Source organism: Dipteris shenzhenensis, chromosome 29 (genome assembly GCF_047967505.1).
Source record: "Dipteris shenzhenensis isolate YYH24624 ecotype China chromosome 29, Dip_SZ_1.0, whole genome shotgun sequence".
NCBI lineage: Eukaryota > Viridiplantae > Streptophyta > Polypodiopsida > Gleicheniales > Dipteridaceae > Dipteris > Dipteris shenzhenensis.
In genome coordinates, this window is record NC_141624.1 from 40082867 (window position 1) to 40106060 (window position 23194).

Consider the following 23194-nt stretch of genomic DNA (forward strand, 5'->3'; position numbering starts at 1 on the left):
TGTCAAAGTATAAGGGTGAGTTAGGAAATGTAACCAGAATTAAGAAAAAACCTCAGATGCGACCCTTGACACTTGGATTTTATTTTGTCTTGTATCAGGATGAAGCTTCGCCAAGCTAGGCTCCATAGCATTCATTTCTATCTCCTTGAATTGGTTCCATTGGGCAACCACCCTATTGGCCTCCCTGCAACTCTTCTATGGGTTTGAATTAGTCTTTGTTGGAAACCCCTTGCAACTGAGCAGCCTGGTCGGCCAGATTAGGGCTGCAGCTTGGGGGTTGGCTGCTAGCTAGCAGTCTGGGATCAGGTTGGTATTTTAGGGCTGAGCCAGCCCTGATGTGGTCAGCTATCCTACAGGGCAGTCAGCCTATTTTGGAGAGGGCCTAAAGGAGGCCGCATAGAGGTCTCCAACCAGTTCATTCAGATAAGAGTTCTTCAGCATTCTAGGGAACAACAATGTGCATACCTACAGTTAGTATGAGAGCAACTGTGGATGCATAGACATTGAGGATATTGTGCAGTAAGACCTCATCCTTGAGCAGCTACTGAACTCTATGCAGAGGCAACAGAAGTAGGGAAGGTTTCTACAGGAGTAGCTGCCGCAGAGGTGCCTATAGTGTTGCCATACTTGGCTGTACCTTGCACCAAATAGTGGTATGCTATTGTGGCAGGTTTTGTACTTGATTTATCTATCTATACTTGAGGTTTGTGGCTGTACTACTGGGTGTATTGTGATCTGAATTCTTTTTTTACTTGTGTGCACACATGTGAACCGGTAAGGTGGTTTATAGTATCCTGCAATTCAACTTCCACATTAGGTGATTCTTGTTCAAGGTCTGTGATTGATGCAAGGTAATTGTTGTTCTTACATGGTGTTGGAGTTTTATTGCAAAGAATACATGGTGTTGGAGTTGTGAACTAGAGACATGCGTTATGTTCGAGCTTGATCGGTGTGTTGTGGAGTAGGACCTGGAGGTAAAGGAGGTGTGGGAACTTGGATCTGATGATGCTGATGTCTCCTACTAATTCTTGATAGCTTTTGCACGGGAGCTGATGGGGCATCTCTTCGATAGAGTGGGTATTAGCCCATGGTGGCTCATTGAGAGGCAGTGCTGGAATGTAGAGCTCAACTCTGCACGCGTGAGATATGAGGAGGACAAGGGGGAGTCAGGCCTGTAGGAGGAAGGGATTGAGAGAGGCTGCCATGTGGGCAGCAAGCTGGCTGCCACATGGGCAGCACATGACAGTCCTTATGTTGTTTGTTTTAGGGCAGCCACATAATGCCCAGGCCAGCATCATTGGCTAGCTGATTGCCCTGGTTTAGGGATGGTAATGAGACTATTGGCCATATGAACGTCTCGAAGCAGTTCATTCAGCCAGAAGTTCTTCAGCATTCTAGGGCACCACAGTGTGCATACCTACAGCGAGTAGGAGAACAATTGTGGGTGCATAGACATGGAGCACATTCTGCAGTAAGAGCTCATCCTTGTGCAGCTATTGAAGCTTACGAAGAGGCACACAGCAGTAGGGAAGGGTTCTATAGCAGAAGGTGCCTATATTTGTGCCATACTTTGCTGCATCTTGTAGCACTTATGGTACAATATTATGGCAGGTTTTGTACCCAGATCTGGTTTGATTATGCACGCACACTTTATGACATCCCAAATCAGCCAGTCCCTAGCCTCTCACACATGCCTCGTCCCACATCCCGCACCCTCTTCACTAGAGGAGGGGTAAAGGATGCTGTAATGAAACTTCATAATGGCCGAGCGAAGGATCATGAGGGACTATGCACTGAGTTCATTGCATATGGGATTAACCTCCTAGCCCCGATCTTAACAAATCTTTTTAATGAAGCGGTTTGTTTGGGATGTCCACACACTTGGACCATTAACACTATCTCACCCATCCACAAGGCAGGGGATCCCATGAGCCCGGAGAACTATAGGACCATTATGATTGGACATATCATGTCCAAGATTTATGCATTAGTACTTGACTCCGAGGTTAGCAGACTTGCAGAGTGTCGAGGACTCAGAGCAGCAGGACAAGCCGGATTCCGGCATGATCATGGAACCATGGACCACATTTTGACGCTCAGATGTATCATCGAGGAGGCGAGGTCACGGAAGCAGAGGGTTTATTTTTGCTTTAGGGATTTTCGCAAGGCATTTGATACGGTCCCGAGAGCCCGCCTCATACGGCGCCTACAGGACTTGGGTTATGACCAGGAGATCATTTGGGCTGTCATGGCACTTTACGAGAGAGATTCTGGCAGAGTTCGGGTAGGATCCGGGTGGACAGACGAGATCATGAGTACCATTGGGGTCAAACAAGGGTGTCCTTTGTTGCCTACCTTGTTTGGCCTCTACATTGACGAGCTTGAGACAGTGATGCAGACACAGGGGGTGTAGGTTGCTCTCTTGCGGTCACGCTGATCCAGATTTTGCTCTATGCAGATGACGTGGCTCTCTTGTCTTCCTCAATAGAGGGGCTTCAGAGACACCTAGACGCACTACAGTCCTTTTGTGAGTCTCATGATTTGAAGGTCAACCTGGGTCAAACCAAGGTCATGATCTTCAATACATCTCGAGCCATCATGCGTCAGGAGCGGTTGACATTTGCGGGGTCATCTGTTGAGATAGTTTCATCATACACTTATCTTGGGGTTATCTTCTCCCGACCGAGCTTCACTATGAGACCGGCGATGCAGGCACGCTTGAGTAGAGGGTATGCCTCATTGGCCAGGCTAGAGAGGCAGTGCTTCCGCTCACACTTTCAGGATCCACGCACCAAGGGGTTGCTTTTTGACTCCTTGGCTTGCCCAGCGGGGATGAACGGCAGTCCTTGTTGGGGGCCAGACTTGTCGGATACAGAGTGGGCCCGTGTGGAGCGGCTACAGGTTCTCATGCTATCACGGATGATTCGTGGTAAGTCATCTGTTCCTCACCAGATCATTCAGGCTGAGTTTGGGTCACCTCCTTTACAGCTAGATGCTGCATTTCAGGTCATCACATCTCTGTACCGAGTTAGGGAATATGGGGATTATACCTTGGGGCGTAGCAGGCTACCATGGATAGCTTTATCCTCTTCTATGGCACTTGCAGCAGGAGGAGATCAGAGGTGCTGGTATGCACGTACAGAGAGATGGTTTGAGCGACTGGGGCTCCACATGGATTGACTACCTCCCTTACAGTATAGCATGGATGCTCCGTTCTATCCCCTCTTATCACATGAGGTCAACCAGGTTATCCGTGAGGATCTACTACAGCTACACACTTTTCGGACGTGGTTGGAACTGAGAACTCCCAGTGAAGCTTAGCTTCTACAGAGATCACTTCTTACATATCACAGCGGAGGGTTTCATTGACCCACAAGGATACACACAGATTCACCTACCCCACTCGATGTGGATCTCTCTTGGGCAGTTCCGGGTCTCTTCACACAGACTTCGCATCGAGAGCGGCAGAGCAGAGCGACTACCCAGGGAGTGGCGCATATGCATACTATGTGGCATATAGGAGGTTGAGACAGAGGAGCATTTCATCTACAGGTGTCCTGTGTACTATGAGATCCGAGGACGTTTCCACTGCCTTTTCAGAGATAGTTATGGGATTTTAGCCCATTTCCTCTCCTACCCAGACTAGTGGTGTTTGGCAGGTTTCATTCATGAGGCACTTAGACACCGCGAGAGGATACTCCGAGCACGGAGACAGGAGCAGACTTCTTCCTCGGTTGATCCCTCTCAGAGCTCTATCACGGAGTTCTTTCAGCTAGATCACATGGACCCCAACGAGACGAGGCCTCGACATGACCGTGACCCGGAGCCCGTGACCCGATAGCTCAAACAGAGGGTCGACACACAGATCGCACTTGGAGACATCCCCTCCTTGTTTAGAGTTGGAGCCCGACCGACGGGGGTCACAGTAGCCCTGGTTAGACGCAGAGTTACGACCAAGAGACGTGCCAGGACCGCACCTCTGAGTGGCCGACAACACTCTATTGCCGACTTCATGCCTCCACTGCCTCATCCATCCTGATATCTTGCTGTTGCTGGGGATGATGATGATATTGATGATGATGCTGAGATTGATATATAGTCGACCATCGACATGACTATATTGTACTTAGGACTTAGTACTCCCATTCTGCATTTTTTGCATTTTGCATTTTGCATTGGTATGGACGCTCGTTTAGTAGCTCCACTACCACAGCTCGTTGTATCAGGATTTTCACAGTCTCATAGACCCATCGGTCTTCCGAAGACTTTAATAAACTTTCTTTCTTTCTTTCCCTAGTTGATGGCGAATTCTTCTGGAGGCTCCCTGGCTATAGGCGAATTTGCCTGTCTATAGGCGAATTTCGTTTTTGAGCTTCTGGCAGCCCTAGCAGCTCCCTGACAGCCCACGGACTGCTTTGGTGGTCAAAAATCATCAAGTCGATTTATTAGAATAGCCCTGGGGCACTTTCCCAACCTATGACCTGCCTCTCTCTGCCTCTCTGGCCACTGCCCAACAGCGTAAATCAACCTTTCTTCGCGAGGAAAGAAACTAAAACGCAATAAGTAGCCAGCAACCAATCAGGGAATGGCAAAAAGGCAAAAGCAAGACTTCTTCTACCTAGTATCCACAGAAGATAGGTCACCGGGGCTGGAAAACCCTAGATCCTGCAGAGAAAAGATGATTCTGCCCTGGCACAGCCCCAAAAGCAGCTTAGAAGAGAACACCCACGCTTGGAAAGTTACCAAAATCAGCAGCAACACCCAGAAGGCTCCAGAAATCAGGTCGAAATCTCCTGCAGAGCCTGGAAAGGCTGAAAAAGCAGCCAAAGAATAGGGAGACTTTTGTCACAAATATTGCTGGAGATCATGCAGATGCTATGGAGGATCAGCCAAGAATAGGGAGACTTTTGTCACAGATCTGGCTGGAGATCATAGCATGCACTACTGATACAATGTTCACATGAGACTTTTAAGCCACCAGAAATAGCAGAGGGAGGTTCCTTACAGTGTGGGGTGTATGGTAACCAAGTCGTCTGGAGATCATAAACATGAGCTCTGAACATTCAAATGCAACTTCAAGGCCACCAGAAACAGCAGAGGAAGTTTCCTTACAGTGTGGGGTGATGGTAACCTCTTCCATTTCAGAGAGTATGTACGGAGAGGCCTTAGCTATGTTGGTATTCCTGCCCTTTGTATGTTGTATGCTGAGAGCTAACATATCATAAGTTCCCAGAGAAGGTGGAAGTAAATCCCTGCCTAAGGGTGTAATATCCGTTATCTAGCCATGGCTAGCCTGATGCAATCCCCAAATTGGGCCTTGGAAGGGACCCAGGCTTGGATCAGCCTGACCAGCATGCCTTGCGCAGTGGATTTCACCACTGATACGACCGGTACTCTCTCAATGGTAGATAGGCTGTTAAAAAAAAAGAAAATTGGCTTATTGACTTTGCTAGGAGCAGCTTGCCTTCTTTTTTAGGAGTTTTAAAGATGAGACAGTGATAGAACCAGGCTACAAAAATAACAGCAGCAAGTTAGGGGCAAAGTAATATTTAGGAGAATCTTTAAAGAGAAAAGGTGAATCAATTTAAAAAGGCATCTGGGAAGTCTCCTATAGTTTCTAGATTATAAAATGAACCTGTGCTATTGTGGTTTGCATGCTCTGGTTTGGCTAAGTTGATGTGTTAGGTATAGAATATTGGTGTTTGGAAAAAAGAATCTTCAACTATCCTTTTCTTTTGATACAGTCACTCTAGAGTGGAGGCAACTTCTTGTAACAGGACCTTCACCACCTCCACGGTGTGGGCATAGTGCGACGATGGTTGAAAGACGTTTGCTTATTCTGGGTGGAAGAGGTACCTACTGTTTTCTTGAACTACTCCTGACCTGCTTGAGCATAGTAACCACCATTCCAAGAAGTTGGTGGATGAGATTGTACAGGTTCAAGTTGTGTCTCTGCAATGATGACTAATCAGTAATGTTATCACCAAAGGCAGTCTGAGAATTCAAGATACTGTCAATTGTTTCAATAAGAAATTGTGAAGATATAGATCAGCTCGTGCAATACAAAGGAGCCTGTTTTGAACGTTCTGTATGTGCTTTGCTCATTAACTTTCTGTCATCCTTCGTATGAACCCTATCAACAGTTGACTTTGCAAATTTATTGTGGCAATGTGGTTTTGCTTTGATGGTAATGTCAAGAAAAGGCGTCTTTGTAGTGTTTGTACAGCTATGATAAAGAATGGAACATCCCTAATATGGCCAAGCAGATTCAATTGTAGACAGGTTCCGTCTGACTCTAGATATCTCCTGGTCTAGAAGAATAGCTCGGAGCTTGTCATATTTTGGAGGTATGTATCCCCTGTCAAATGAGGCTACCACACAAACCATGACTCTGAAATATGGAGGTCGTGCAAGGGAGAATAGTAACTCATTTGCATAGAAGCAATGAGCTGTGATCAACAACCTCGCATTGTTCAACACATGGCACAGGGGCCTGCCTTTGGGCCTACACTAGTACCAAAAGGACCACTTCCCTTACACCTTTTGCTTGAAAAATCCTCATCTTTACAGGTCATGGCTGCTTTCTCTTACCTGTGGTACCTTCATGCAAATTCGGACACCCATATTTTTAAATTCTAAGACGACGTGCAGGCACTACAGACTATGTTCCACAGCTTACAGTGCTATAGAAGGGGCATACCCATTTCTTGCTGGCCCCAATGTCAAAATTGCCAACGTCAACATGTTTTGAAAGAGGCTGAAGATCAGTTGTAGAAAAAAACACCTTACTCTGCAGAATCTAGCAAACATGATCTTCAGCTCTGCTTGCTTGGCCTGTGTCATTGATAGAAGAGGCAAAGCACTTGAGGTTGTTAATGAAATTGATGCACTAGCACTTTAAGGCTCCTTCCAAATATTGTCGTCAAAAGACAACAACTTCAGTGGGTAGGTGCAAAGCGCACACATGAGTTGTTTTGGCATACAAATTATGCAGAGGCATTGGACTTGTGTCAGGTTTGGGGATGGGAGGAGAAAACCAAAACATGGAGTTGTTTTGAGAATGCAAGTGTTGTGTCACAAAGAGTAGCCAAAATGAGGAATATGCTCTAGATGCTGCATTTCAGGTCATCACATATCTGCACCGAGTTAGAGAATATGGGGATTATACCTCGGGGCGTAGTAGGCTACCATGGATAGCTCTATCCTCATTAATGGCACTTGCAGCAGGAGGAGACCAGAGGTGCTGGTATGCACGTACAGAGAGATGGTTTGAGCGATTGGGGCTCCACATGGATAGACTACCTCCCTTCCAGTACAGCATGGATGCTTCGTTTTCTCCCCTCTTATCACACGAGGTCAACGAGGTTATCTGTGAGGATCTATTACAGCTACACACATTTCGGACTTGGTTGGGACCGAGTGAACTCCTAGTGAAGCTTAGCTTCTACAGAGATCACTTCTTACATATCACAGCGGAGAGTTTCATTGACCCACCAGGATACACGCAGATTCACCTACCCCACTCGCTGAGGATCTCTCTTGGGCAGTTCCGGGTCTCTTCACACAGACTTCGCATTAGGTTCGGCAGAGCAGAGCGACCACCAAGGGAGAGGCGCATATGCACACTGTGTGACATGCAGGAGGTTGAGACAGAGGAGCATTTCATCTTCATGTGTCCTGTGTACTATGAGATCCCAGGGCGTTTCCACTGCCTCTTTAGGGATAGTTATGGGATTCTGGCCTGTTTCCTCTCTTACCCCGACCAGCGGTGTTTGGCAGGTTTCATTCATAAGGCACTTAGACACCGTGAGAGGATACTTCGAGCACGGAGACAGGAGCAGACTTCTTCCTCGGCTGATCCCTCTCAGAGCTCTATCACGGAGTTCTTTCAGCTAGATCACATGGACCCCCACGAGATGAGGCCTCGACATGACCGTGACCCAGAGCCTATGACCCGACAGCTCAGACAGAGTGTCGACACACAGATCACACTTGGGGACATCCCCTCCTTCTTTAGAGTTGGAGCCCGACTGACGGGGGTCACAGTAGCCCTGGTCAAACGCAGAGCTACGACTAGGAGACGTGCCAGGACTGCACCTCTGAGTGGCCGACAACACTCTATTGCCGACTTCATGCCTCCACTGCCTCATCCATCCTGATATCTTGCTGCTGTCGATGATGATGATGATATTGATGACGATGCTGAGACTGATATATAGTCAACCATCGACATGACTATGTTGTACTTAGGACTTAGTACTGCCATTCTGTATTTTTGCATTTTGCATTGGTATGGACGCTCGTTTAGTAGCTCCACTACCACAGCTTGTTGTATTAGGATTTTCAGAGTCTCATAGACCCATCGGTCTTCCGAAGATTTTAATAAACTTTCTTTCTTTCTTTCTTTCTTTCTACAGCGGAAATTAACGATAATACTAACCCTAGGGAGAAAACCTCCTAACTAGAGGGGAAAAGTGCCTCAAAGGTGTGTCCACACCACACTACTCCTAATCTAACACATCTCCCCTCTAGTAGCAGTGTGAACATGTCTCAACATGTGTCCATTAGTCATTACAAGTTGCTGGTCTTCATGGACATCTGTGTTCAATGGAAGTAGACCTTAAACATATTTGTGTGAGCTATTATTGTTATCTGTCTATTGAATTCAGCAATTGGCTGAGGTGAATTCTCTGCCAATCATCATCTTTTCTGTCATGGATTCTTCGCTTGCATGTCTCAAAGAGACTGTATTCCTTACTGCCACTGCTCCAACCCACAAATATGCATTTGACAGCTTTATCTAATTTGCCTCTCATCTGTGAGGGCGCATGAACATAAGCAAGGCTACCAAGAGCCTTGAGATAGTCAACCTTAGGCTTTCTATAATAGCAATGTTAGAATTCATATTACATGGCAAGCAAGAGAGATAGAGTGAGATGTCAAAGCGAGAGGAAAGAGAGATGTGCACAATAGTGAGAGATTCTACTCTAGGAATTTTCAATAAACCCCTCAAGTGCAATGCATTTATAGTTTAGGCTATAGAAAATCCTATTCTGATCCTTTAAAAATACAACACGTAGGCTGCTGCTCCTCCCCAACCTTCCTACTACCCCTCCCTGCTGCCCCTCCCCCTCCCTCAGCCCCTCTGCCTCCCTCTCCCCCACCCCCTCTCCCACCTGCTCAGCCCGCCCCCCTCCCTCGCCATCTCAGCCTGCCTCTCCCTCTCCCTCCCCCCCTTCCCCCTCCCCCTCCCCCTCTCTTCTGCCTTCCCTCTCCTGTTCCCTGTCCCTCTCCTCCGCCTCCCCTCCCCCGCGCCCTCTCCCTCTCCCCGCCTCCTCTGCCCAGCCCCCTCTCCCTCTCCCGGCCTCCTCTACCCCACCCCTTCTCCCTCTCTCTGCCTCCTCTATCCCGACCCCTCCACCTGCCTCCTCTTCCTTCACCTCCTCTCCCCCTTCCCAACTCTTCTCCCTCCTCCGCCTCCTCCCCCCGCCCCCTCTCCCTCTTCTACCTCTACTCCACTCCCCTCTCTCTCCCCTCCGACTCCTCTCCCCATCCCCCGCCTCCCCTCAGCCTCTCTCTCTCTTTTGTCTCTCCTTCTCTAAACTGCCCCTTTCCAATTTCTACCTCTCCCAGAGCATTTGTACACAGGTCGGACGGAGCTTCATCGTGTTAGGGACGGAGCTTCATCGTGTTAGGATCGGCCTTTTCGCCTCGATTGACGAATGGATTTCCATTTAGCCAATCCTTGACCGCTTCTACCGGTTGCGAGACAAGTCTTTCTTTCTAAAGACGAGTTGGAGTGTCTCAAAAAGGACGTAGGGGATATCTCGCACCACATCTCATAGACATTCACTTACTGGGACGAGGCTTCTTCCAGGTGGTTTTTGATACTTCAGAGCTTGCAGCTATAGGCTTCAGACTTATCCCTTTGTGCTAGGCTCGAGGAGGATCTTTCTCTCACCTTTCACCTTGAGTTTCGACCCTGTTGTGGAGGACAATCAGATTACTTCTCTCTTCATCATATTTCCTGGCCTCCCTCAGGTGTACCATCAACTCCTCCCTACCATCAGAGCCACTTTTGGTTTGGTCGCAAAGATCCCCCAGGCTGTCAGGTCGGATGGGGTGCTGAGAGTTAGGGTCTTGGTTCTTGACCCTAACATCATAGATGACCATATTATGCTTCAGCATCCAGATGGCTCTTTCTTTCGCCAGAGAGTCAAGATTATTGGCAAACAGGATCAGTGTAGCATATGCAAAACCCTTGGGCACTTTGCTAGAGATTGCTCAAGGAAGAAGAAAAGACCCAAGCGACTCCTCCTTGTACTGCTTCCTCGGCAACCGTTTCTCGCCTTGCAGCTTCGATGCGCGCTACTAGGCCAGCTCCACTGACACACCTAGCACCAGTAGCATGTCCATGATCCTCATCATGGTCTGCACGTGTTGCCTCCCATTGGGTACCGGTCAGGGTTATTGATCCTTCATCATGGTTTGCACGTGTTGCGCCCCGTTGGGTACCGGTCAGGGTTATTGATCCTTCATCTGCTTTACAGGGGGACACCTCCAGTACCCTGACCCTCCATAGATTCGAGTGGCTGATATTCCTATTTTAGTCGTGGATATAGAGGCCCCAGCCCCCGTTCCACCAGATGCAGTTCAGGAGGGGCCATCCAATGCCTCGCTCCTCGTCAGAGATACCTTAGATCCACCTTTGGACATGACGAGTGGTGATGCTCATTCTGATTTTCAGACTCCTGGTTCTTCTCTGATGCAACCCCCTCCAGTGGAGATTATAAAGGCTAGCACAAGAGTCTTACAGGCGATTGGTAGAGAGCGGTGTTGATACAACATGGTACACACAAGTATCCACATGGTTTGGTAGCCACGGTATTCAGATGGTCAGACTGCTCCCCTTTTAGTACATCATAGATGCACCACCCGAGCTAATCCCACGAGATGAGATCAACCATATCATACGGTTGGACCTCTTCTAGCTTCATACGTCTTGGGCTTGGGGGGAGACCATGAGTTCCCCACCAAGATCCAGTTCTACCATGACTACCTTCTGAGGGTCTCGGAGTATGGTCTTGTCATCAGACTGCAGTATCTCGAGGATATGACAGTCTTACATGCACTGAGGACAGAGGAGCACTTTGTATGTGTCTGCCCAGTCTACTATGAGATTCGGGGACGATATCATTGCCTCTTTCAGGAGGGGCATGGGTTTTGTCCGCTTACACGGTTGATCCCTTTTCCTGACCAGGTTTGTGTTGGCCTCTATCTGATTGAGATGCAACGACATAGAGATATACTGATGCAACAGACCAATGAGCAGCAAGAGGCGATGCCACAGGTTACTGAGATCGACTGAGCACAAACACGTGTCACAGACTTCTATGCATCTGAGCTGGCGAGGCTAAGGGAGATGAGCTGATGGGATGAGTGCATCATGGATTAGTAGTGAGAGTCATCGCCACGATGCTGCCAGACGAGAGACGCACACTCCACATGCGGTACAGAGAGTGACCAGAGCACACACGATCGAGGTCCATCTATTTCAGCCCTCCTCAAAGGAGACCGCCAGAGACCAGGCATCACCCTTGACGTATCCCATTGGATACAGAGATCGAGGAGACTACACCCTCTGCCACCCTGAGAGATAGTTTGACAGACATAGATACGAGAGCTCGTTAAATCCCACCAGAGAGCCACCATGATGTCTAGATATATGGAGCCTGTGCGTGTACTTGGAGCATTAGCTCTTAGTACTTGATAGTATTTTACTATTTTGCTCTCTATTTTAGCACTTTATCTTTCAACAAGGGTCTTAATGAGCCCTTTGCTTCAGGCCATAGCGGCTTGTATGAGTTACTTTTGGTTTTGAACTTTGTCTCATAGGCCCGGGAGGCCTCCTGCAGACGTTAATATATCTTTCTTTCTTTCTTTCTCTCTTTTTTTTGTTGTTTGGTCTACCTCTATCTATAGAGGCAAGGGAGTTGCCTCTGCTTCACTCTCTTCGAGTGCAGGGCTTCTTCATAATCCTCTGCCAAGCTTGATTTGGTGGATATTAGGGAGGAGGAGTTTGTACCCTCACTTTTGGGAATGCAGTTCTGGGAATCCCTTTCGATAGAGCATCCCCTTCCACATGTGTAGGGGTTCTTTCTCCCATGGACTTTCCTCCACTTGGCAGGATGGAGTCTACCCAGGAGAGGTTTGTTTTTATTGCCGAGTCAGGTAAGGTGTTCCATCCGACTTCCTTGCGCCGATGAGGATTGTTAGTTGGAACATACGGGGCCGCCTTGGCGGTGTGCCACATCGCCGTAGTAGGCAACTGCTTCGTAATCAGCTCCATCCAGGTGTTATTGGGGGTTCCATTGATATTCTTTTTGTTTAGGAGCACAAATTGGATGCCATAGATTGTGCCAAGTCACGCAAACTTCTTTCAGGACACACCTTTGGTCCTTTGCCTTGGACACTAGCGGAGGTACATGCATTTCAATTTCATAGTCTTTTTTCCCCTTGGTGGTTGCACACGAGGTGATCATTCCTTCTAGAGCTCAGTGATTATTGTTTGGATTGGGGGACATAAAGTTGGCTTTCTCAACCTTTACGCCCCCAACAACAGATGGGACCATTTCCTTATGTGAAAGGAGCTGCTCTCTTGGACTCCCATTGCAGATTCTTGGATTATGCCTAGGATGCCTTCTTGTTTCGTTTCAGAGGTAGAGATGCTTGGTTTGATGATGCTTTCCACAGTTAGTTTCAATCCCTCCTGTTTTCATGGTCGAACAGGAGACCATAGATGGCTATACATGCATGGATTGACAGATTTTATGTGGATGATTGGGCTCTGGATAGAGGTGGGTCTGTAGATTCGAGATGCCTTTTATGCAGAGAAGGACCTCATAGAGGCAGTTTTGCAGATCTGGGTGTCACATAGGCAGGGTGGAGGACCGCCGTCTCCTTCACTTTTGGCTACAGCCCTGACTGGTATTAGTGACTTTTATCATTCGATCGCTAGTACGAGGAGACGAGACTTTCTCAGACGTGAGATTGGTATTCGCCAGCAGCTGGCAGCCCTGTAGAGGGTAGAGCAGAAATGGCCTATAGATGGTTGGGTTCAGGAGCGCCTTGTTGCAGCAAGGGATAAGCAGCAACAGATCAGAGAGTAGAGTATGCCTTCATGCCTGTGAGTCATTTTGGACTCAGATGGGGGGTAGAGTCAATATATAATTCTTCTCTACTCTTGGACCCAGACACAGTAGAGAGATTGTCTCGCAGCTTTATTGACTCAGATGGGATTTTGCAAGCAGATCCAGATGCTGTCCTGCGCATAGCTACAGACTTTATGCTTTCCTCCTCACCACACACAAGCTAGAGATGATGCTCGATAGGCTATTTGGCAGAGCATTCTTGTATTTGTGTAATTGGTCTCACTGGATGCACCGTCCACCAACATAGAATTTAGGACTGCATTCTTGGCTCTCGCAAGGGCAAGTATCCAAGTTCAGATGGACTTTCCCCTCCGTTATTGCTTCTTGGACCGGTTTATATGGAGTGGCCTTGATGGCACATATGATGTTACAACTAGGGTGGCTTGGGAGACCTTGATTCTCTCCACTTGGGAAGGGGGTTTTAATATAATAGATCCATATTTATAGTGTAGGGCCTTGCTCTGCAACATGGTTGTGATGAGACTTATGGAGCCGTGGAAGGGTTTTTTTATTTGCAGCTTACAATCCTGCACACCTTCGTTGGGAGGAGATTGGATGGATAGTACCAGATGGATTTTACTTAAGCCCATCTTAGATCTCCTTCTTCCCTCCTTATGGCTGCTATCCTAAAAGCTTGGGCTAGCTTCAAGAGTACTCTTCGGAGGATTCCCCCTTCCTCTCGTGACCCGTCATGTGTAAAGATAGTATTTTGGATGAGCATGGTGGACCACTTGGTGCTTCTCACTACATGCAATGATCTAGCCGGAAGAGGCGGCTTGCCTCCACTGTGGGATCCTAGAAAGCTTTAAAAAAGCTTCCAAAGGACATGAAAAATCAGATGGTTAGTCTCCTCGGAGGGAGTGCAGGGAGAATTAAGCAGATTGATTCAGCCTTGCCAGTGGATTGGGTAGAGACAAATGCCATGTCTTTTACTTATTCCACTTGGATGGCTGCGTTTGTGAGTACGGGCATTCCTCTTCAGGTTATTGTAGTTCGAGATGTGCATGAGGATGCCGTGGTTGTTGACATGTAGACTGTCTAGATTCACAGATTTCTTTCTAGAGAGAGCATTTTAGCCTGTCAGGATTGTGGGCTATGTGGAGTTTAGTCTTGACTTGCAGTAGTACCTGAATCTTGACCCTGTTCTCATTTCCCTGGGATTATGGAGGTTATGGCTTTATGGAGGTGCCCCCAAAAAGTTCTTGTAGTGGGGCCCAGGAGAGTTGGAGTGGATTGACGAAGGACACCAAGAGAAGCGCCTCCCCTTCTTTTGTTCTGCCTAACCTTCTGCTTCCAGCCCGTCCGTCTGATCTCCTACTTTCTCAATTGCCAGCAGGTCTACACCGCTGTACAGCCGTATGGATTTCGTTGGTGGCCGTACAGCTTGCATTCCGTAACTGCAGCAACTCCGGCAAGCACTCCGTACAGCATCGTGTTGCCATCCGTACAGTCAGCATGTCGTCGTCTGTACAAACGTACGGATCCGTACAGTCGCCGTACTTGTTTCAGTACCTACACGTCGCCATTCCGTACAACTCCCATTAGCTCGTCCGCACATCGGTGCCGTACATTTCTGTACAGGTGTACGGATTTCGTCCGTACAGGTTGTAACGGCCGTACAACTGTACTTAGCCGTACTGACAGTCCGTACAGTTTGGAGGTGTCATAACTTTGAGCAGTTTTATTGCAGGTGGACTTCGGAAGGTGCATTCTTGCAGGGTCCATTTGCAGGTATTTGTGCATTGAGCCATTGTTTGGCTATGGATTCAAGCAGGCATTTCTTCGTAGTAGGTGGAAGTTTGGGGCTTTTGCAGGGGACTTGAACCCTGTTCAGAAGAGGAAAGAGACCTTTGATGGCTAATCTGTACCAAGAACTGCTTTTGTGATTTTGCCCACTGGATTTGATGCCTAGTTTCTGCCATGTACCACCTTCCATAATCCTTAATGACATTTTGAATGCGACGCACAAAAGAGTTCCAAGCAAAGTCAATGTCCTCCCAAGCATGTGATAACAAAGGCCTGCAAGCCATTTGAATCATTTGCTGAAATTTTTCATGAGAAAGATATAATTGATTGACATGCAAGTGATTGACTGGACAGAGCTGTGTATCATCAAAGATACAATCTGTCAAGCTTGGCCCAATACTGTGTAAAAGCATTATGATGATATGTAAAGCCCAAAACTGAAGGGTGAGTTGCTGTCCATAAATCTGCAGCATGAAGTGATGAAATAAAATCTTCCCATTGCTGAATTTCAGAGGGCAGCATATGAGATTTATGAGTAGTATTGTCCTTCCAGTGAGGAGAATTATTGAAATCATCACAAAGTATAGCATTAACCAAGGGTAGTCCTTCATGGAATCCCACATTCGAGCTCTACAAATTGAAGTCTGAGAGGCATACAAGGAACCAATTTAAAAAATTTCTCCATTGATCATGCATTGGATAATCATCCATTTGCCACAAAAATCATTATATGCTACACAGTGCTGCATGTCTGGCTAGAACACCCCAGAGAATTGATCAGAGCCTGCATAGAATATATTTTATCCTGAAAAAAACCCATGCTGGCCAGCCAGCAAAAGAATGTTGATTATGCTCTTGCAAACACACAACCTCTGGATGAGTTGTATTTAGATAGTGCCAAGGAGCCTCCATTTATTCGGGTTTCAGAGACCCTGTATATTGTAAGAAACACATTTAAGAGAAGCACACATGAAAATATGTACAAGGAATAAATAAACCTCAGAAAGCAAAGAAAGCATCAAGCCTCTGCCATAGCCTCAGGATCTTGTTGACCCTCAAAATCCAATTCCGTGACAAGATCATTGTCTTCACAAAGCGGAATACCCTTCTTGACTGCATTGACCCATGCCTTTGAGATTGGGCTATCAGAAGAGATAGATGGTTGATTGGGAGAAGGAGAAGAAGCATCCCAATTACGGGATTGCAGAGGTCTTTGTTTGAGAGGCACTGTCTTCTTGGCATGCTGCCATCCCTCATGAGAAGATGAATTATTTTCCACTTGCTTGCTCTTTCCTTTATCCTTACTTTGAGCTGAAATGGCCTGACTCCCTGTATGAATTGAAGGCTTTGCCCCTTTGGCTTCTGTCTTTTCCACATATGCCTTCTGACCTCCTTTATTAGATGGTTGGGGAATGGCAGCTGGAGGAGGAGGATGAACTCACACACACACTTTTTTTTTGTGTGGAATCTTTGAGTCATTATATTACAAAAAAAGCTATCCCAGAAAGGGAGAGCTGCAAATCTCACTGTAGGACAAATATACATCATGATCAAAGACACGAGATTGCAAGCAATCAAAAAGCGATTGCTGCAAAGAGTGTCTGAAAAAAGAGAAATTGGAAAAAACATGATCACCAAAGACCCTAAGATTGCGATCCTTCCAGAGAGTCCAGAATGCTCAGTACCGAACCCAAACGAAAAAGAAATCAAACTCCTGTCTAGGTGGATGTACACCAAAAAGCTAGAAGAACCTGCCAAAAGCAATATGAAGAAACCGAGCTCTCAAAATCTGCCCAAGGAAGTCCAAGAAAGCACAAGAGGAAGGACAATGCCAAAAGAGATGAGGCACAGTCTCTCTTGGAGCGAGACATCTGCGACAAATAGAGGAAGCAATATGTCATCGTGCCAAGAGCTGTCCATGAGGAAGAACACCCAACAAAACTCTCCACAAGAAAATCTACTGACGGAGAGGAATCTTAGAATGCCAAATCTGTCTCAAACGTTTCCGCCACCATTTCATAGGATGATTGAGATGCCAAAGCTGATTTGCCTTTTGCGAGATAAATGGTGGAGGAGGTAGAACTTTATAAAGAGAAGAGACAGTAATATGTGCAAACTGCAGAGGATGGCATGACAAGCCCACAGAAGAAAGTGTCCAGTCTTGAAGACGATCTTGTAGATGCAATGGAGGAACCGGCTGAAAAGGTTAGAGCATCAAAGTAATCTTATGCCAAAGTGGACGATAATGCATTCCAAGGCCAAATTTGGCAACGGCCAAAGGAAAAGTAAGGGAAATCCAGCATCATCAACAACATTGTGAACCAAACGAATCCCCTTGAGACTTAGAAAATACGAATGTTGAGGCTCCTACAAAGCCAAAGGAAGGGCAAACACTCTAGACCAATGTATACTTTTAGCTCTGAAAGAGTTGCCTTGCAAGGAATCACTGCCATGCCAATCCAAGTGGGAAAGGATATGTTTCCAATCCATTAACAAATGGGAAACCAAAGGACAGCTAGGGATTTTGCCTGTCACAAAACTCCCACTGGGAAAGCTGACAATGACCAAAAGCTGGAGATTCAACATGCAAGAGTAAATGAAGAATCATGGCAGCCCATGGTTGAGAATCTTGCAAAAACTACAGCATGAGTTTCCCCTTATGGGCAAGAATGTGCAGATGGATATTGAGAATATTAAGACCTCCATGCATCTTTGGAGAACAAAGCTGCTGTGCCTAAAGCAAACGCAAGCTTTTTTTGCCATGATTCAAGAAAAAATTCCACTGTAAGGCCATCCCATCCCGGAGATTTCCATTTACCACATGATCGGATAGTAGTGGTCAATTCTGTTTCAGTGAAAGGGCATTCAAGCTCAAGAGCTTGTGCATGCGAAACAATAGGGAAAACATGCTGCAGTAATTGAGTCTGAGCTGCCAATACTGCCGGAGAAAGAGGATCAGCCTGTCCAAACTGCCTAGAAAAATGATGAACACAAGCTGCAGCAAGTTGTGCTCGAGAGGAAGTCCGTTGTCCATCAGAAAGCAGAGTACGCCAAATATTGGTAGCTTGTCCCTTATGATGTAAGCTCTTAAAAAAACCCTTCGACGAGCAACTCGCTGACGAGCTCTTGTCTCCCATTTGGCAATTTTTCTATGATCATTACTTTGCAAACAATGTCTAGCTTGGCATAAAGATGTGCTTTCTTCAAGAGACAAAGATCGAAAATGACTGAGTCCAGTCAAAGACTGACAGGTAGATTTTGCCCGAGCAACCATATCCCTCAATGTTTTGAGATAATTTTTGCCATAATCGCGAATAACTAATTGCATACGAGCAACAAATGCATCCCAGGCATAATCAGTGTCTATGAAACTCTGAAGTGAAAGAAAAGCATACTGCCTCCATGGATACCTCTGCATATCTTCCCAAATCTGTCCGTGATGATGGGAGGATTGAGGAGCATAGACAGATGCAAATTCAAAGATATAACCCTGTACAATGCATTGCATAACCATCCATCTGCCTTGTGAATCATTGAAGGCCATAGAGGGATGAAGATCATGCCTAATCAGAAATACCACTCCCGAAAAGGAATGCTGTCCAGCATAGAAAATCTCATAACCGTGAAAATGACCATGCTGTCCAGCATACATATGCTGATTATGTTCTTGCAAAGCTACCACATCTGGCTATAAGTGATTGAGATACCCCCAGACTGTCTTCCATTCAGAAGCATCACACAAACCCTGTACATTAAGTGTCAAACATATAAGTTTCGACAGCATATTTATAGATTATGTACAGCAGAGAGAACTGAAATCAGGCCTGCATATCAACCTCAAGATGCGGACCCCGACCTTGAGGTATCACAACTGGTTGAGAAGTGGACAGCAAACCAACGATATCTTCTTCGGGAAAGAGAGTCTGACTGGCTGTCACAGCTGCCCATGTAACACCCACTCCTGAATTTTCTTCAGGAGTACGATCAGTCAAGGATGCACCATTCCAAGTGCGAGAAGGTAAAGGTCGTCTCTAGCAACGACAGTTTTCCTGGGAGTCTGCCAAACCTCCTACAAAGGTTTGTCTTTCCCTTTGGGCTAAGAGGTGGAAGTCATAGAGGGAGAGGCATTCCCATTGGACACAACAGGTGTCTTGCCTTTTTCCTCAGCTGGAGTAAGAGGCTTGACACCCTTCTGTGCTTGACATCCTTCTGTTTGAAAACGGGCTGACCCATCATTTCTTTAGTAGGCATCTGAGAAGGCATATTTTCCAAAGGCCTTTTGTGCATAACAAGAGGGCATTGAGAAGCCATGTGGCCAAACTTCTTACATTCAAAACATGCACTTGCAAACAGACCCCACTTGAGCTTGTAAAAAGCACTGCCCATATCCACCTGATTCACCATAACAGAATAGGAGTCAGGAGTGGGATGATCAGTGTCCCACAAAATGCAGAATCGGTTGGAGTTCCCATTTAGCCGCGGAGGGCACACCACCTTACCCAACGATGCTGCAATTTTGAGTAAGAGAGAAGCCAAGCATTGAGGGAAGTCAACCACTTCCACCCATACCAGACAGTGATGGCGAATTAAAGCCTGATAATCCTTGGTGGGTGACCAAGGCAAAACATGCACCATCTGCTGCCCATAAAACAAAGGGGAGTGTTCAAGGAGCATCTGTTTGTGTAGTTCATCTGTCATAATAACCTCAAAAAACCTCCGAGCAGCATAATGCATTTTCCGAGCAAAACAACCACCCAAAGTCCTGGTGAGCCAATTTCCCACATCTGCTGCAACATGCATGCGTCCTGGGGAAAAAAAAAAAAAGCATGCTTGGCGTATTCACACACGAGATCAATGATGTCATCCACCTCCACCATGAGCCCAACAGTGGGAGCATAGTCCTTCCAATCCCGGCGCGTGTCTTCAAAGCCCTCATGCATAACATCAAAAACCAGTTGAACCTCAAGAGAAGCATGCATCGAGTCATCACCTCAAGAGAAGCATGCATCGAGTCATCCTGACGCGAGTCCTGTTTCTGCTTCTTGTGCATGTAGGTCTTGACAGTTTCCATGGGAAAAAGAAAGGAGTAACAAGGAGAACCTGAAAGGGAAAGACAAAAGGAAAACAGAGAGAGAGGCGGAGAACTCTTTCTATAGATAGCATGGACTGACAACTGCTTCTTGTGCATGTAGGTCTTGACAGTTTCCATGGGAAAAAGAAAGGAGTAACAAGGAGAACCTGAAAGGGAAAGACAAAAGGAAAACAGAGAGAGAGGCGGAGAACTCTTTCTATAGATAGCACGGACTGACAAGAGCTGACTGTACGGACGCGACTGTACAGAAAGTACGGATTTCTGTACGGAAAAATTTGACAGTACGGATTTTTTCTGATAGTACAGAATTCCATACGGATGTACGGCTGACCGAAAATTTTCCCCCCTTGACAGCACGGAATCTGTACGGATGTATGGACGTCTGACCAAAAAAAGGACGGATGTACGGACGTCTGACCAAAATTTCCCCCTGACAGTAGGTATGGATGTACGGATGGGCTGGCACGAAAACGTATGGACAAGCACCCGCAGCGTGGGAGCACGAGGGCTGGCGCAGGAACCAAGAAAAGGAGCAGGAAGGGGCACGCAGGATGCTGGCTGCAAGTTGGTCTCCTCCTCTCACCAGAAACTCACCACCACGCACACACCACACACACACACACACACACACTCTCTCTCTCTCTCTCACACACACACACTTTTTTTTTTTTTTTGGGTAAATCCATGATCATATTATCAGCAAAATTTACATGAGGGTCTCAAAAAAGCAGAGAGCCTCAACAGGAAATCAAAAGCAAAGAAAAACTATTTCCAGGCATGACTGAGGAAGATCTCCTTGATGGCAAGCATCATAGATAGATTGCCGTAGGGAGAGTCTGAAATATTCATAAGATTGCAAGAACAGATTCCCAAAATATCGCATGTTGTGATCCTGCCAGATGGTCCAAAAAGCCCAATATCTGACCCAGTTCAAAAATAAAGAGTAATGGACCAGGGTTGCAGGAAGTCTGCCAAAAAGCCAAAAATGTTTCCCAAAAGGTGAGTTAGGGAAACGAAGGCGAAGCGACATGGAAATTTTGCATAAGAAGGTCTTAGTGCTGGAACACATCCAAAACAAATGAGACACCGTTTCAGAAGGGGCCATGCATCGAAGACACACACACACACACACACAAAAGCATGATGTATTTATTTTCTGGTTTCAGACATCTGCCTTGGGGTGTGGTTGCCCTTTTAGTGGCCCCATCCCTTAGCTTTCATTGTATTTGTTTTTCCACCAGTCTCATAGAGACTGTGGTCTTTCGTAGACATTAATTAAATCTCTCTCTCTCTCTCTCTCTCTCTTACTTTCCTTCCATACAAGTTGTACTTCTTGTCCGTACATCGCCGTACAGCACAACAGCAGACAGCAACAGCAGAGGGGGTAGAGTCTTCTTCCCTCTTTTCTACCCCAAGCTGAGTTGAAGCCCTAGCCCAGCTTTAGGGGTTAGTTTCAGCAAAAGGGTCCTCGGTTTCATGCAGGCCAGATATGGAGTTTCCTAAGGTGAAGCTGTTCGCCACGACCCCTGGCAAGCCTTCATATTCGGACATTGCAGCCTCATCTCCCCTGTATATGTTCTCAAAGGAGCCCTCTCCATATGCAATGAATCATCTACAGAACAGGAAAATGGTGAGCATGATCAGCCCACAAGAGCATATTTACTATTTGCAGCAGGAAATTCGTGAGTTCAAGATTAGAATTGCAGCTCTAGAAAGGAAGAATAACAATAGGAAAACAGGAAATTATCCAGGAAGTGTTACACAAATGTACTTCATCTACAGGTATCCACAGTAAAGGATATGATCACTACTCAGGTAAGTTCCATCAAGCAGGAGATGACTGCAAATGTTAGCAGTACAGTCAATAAATCTGTGATCTATCCATGGAGGTAAAAGAGCAGGAAAGTAGAGTACATAGTAGGAAAATAGTATGCTTTGGGGGCCCAGCAGAAGATTGCCTTGGCTGCTTTGATGATGCATTGATGATGTAGGATATGATCAAGAGGAGAGAATCACAGCTTGAAGAAGGAGATAGCACAAAATGAATGGGATGCAAATGACATTAGTTGTTTCACTAAACAAGGAAAACAGCTACAAGTTTATTTCGATGAAAGGGCTAGAAGAGTAAAGATCCTTCTCCAGACAAACAAGGTGAAGGGTACACGGGTTTGAGATGTGAGGAGCTCACTCCAACTCAGCTCAAACAAAGGAATATTGAACTTACTAAAGTGAAGGATGCACGCAAGCTGGAAAGTGGGCACTTTATAGAGATGGATTGGCATTAATTAAAATCTAAACCTAAAGACCCTCAGTCTTAAACTGATGTAACGATGTTACGCTCTAGCCGAGGTAGCATGACCTCGGAAGAATCAGTCGACATTTTCCTTAAAGGATCTATCTCTGTAATATATGTGTTTGCACTTCATGTAAACGATCGGGAGGGATTTAATGTCAAGGTCCTAGGTGAGGGCTGATAGCACCAGACTAGGTAGATCTAAGGCCAAGGGCCTAATGCAAAGGTTGTGCCTAGGGGCAAAGAATTTAATGCATCCCAAGAGAGGGGTGAAATATTGCATTAGGAAGGCCCTATATGGATGACATGTGGCATCTAGATCTATCTAGGGAATTGGGGCTTGCTGAGGCTAGAGAGAGAAGAGAAGGGAATTATTCACGTGAATTTTGTATGAAGATCTCTGTCTGCTTGTCAGCCTCAGCGAGATATGGCTGGGAGGTGATTCATGGTGCTGCTTCCGTGATCGAAGTAGAGAATTAAAATAGGAGAGCTTGACAATTGGTATCAGAGCCGAGGCTACGAAGTGGAGGGAGATGGCTTCGTGCGTTTCGTCAACGTATTGCGGAGTTGCAACGCTGTGGAAAGGTGTGGAGCATTGGTGACTCGCCACCAAACGGTGACCTTCACGTGATGTATAGCGTGGGATCGTCGAAGTACCTGTGTGCCGTGACGACGAACAGCGGGAATTCGTGACTGTGCCTGAATCGACGCAGTGCGCTAGTCGTCCAACGGTGGCCTTCACGTGATGGATAGAGGAGCGTAGGGCCTTGAACAGGGTAGACAAGTGTAAAAGACCGTGCAAATACAGACCAGCGTCGAGGGAGATCCAAAGCTGCTGACGATGCCGTGATC

At 46.5% G+C, this 23194-nt stretch overlaps 1 protein-coding gene across 3 annotated transcripts in view; it reads left to right on the top strand.

Annotated features, from left to right (window-relative positions):
* LOC147882831 (Galactose oxidase/kelch repeat superfamily protein) overlaps window positions 1-23194 on the top strand; it is a 130720-nt gene that overhangs the window by 47918 nt on the left and 59608 nt on the right. For all 3 annotated transcript variants that reach the window (XM_087400894.1, XM_087400893.1, XM_087400895.1), the window contains exon 7: window positions 5745-5852. In XM_087400894.1, coding sequence (XP_087257020.1) covers window positions 5745-5852 — 108 coding nt within the window. The remainder of the gene's footprint in view (window positions 1-5744; window positions 5853-23194) is intronic.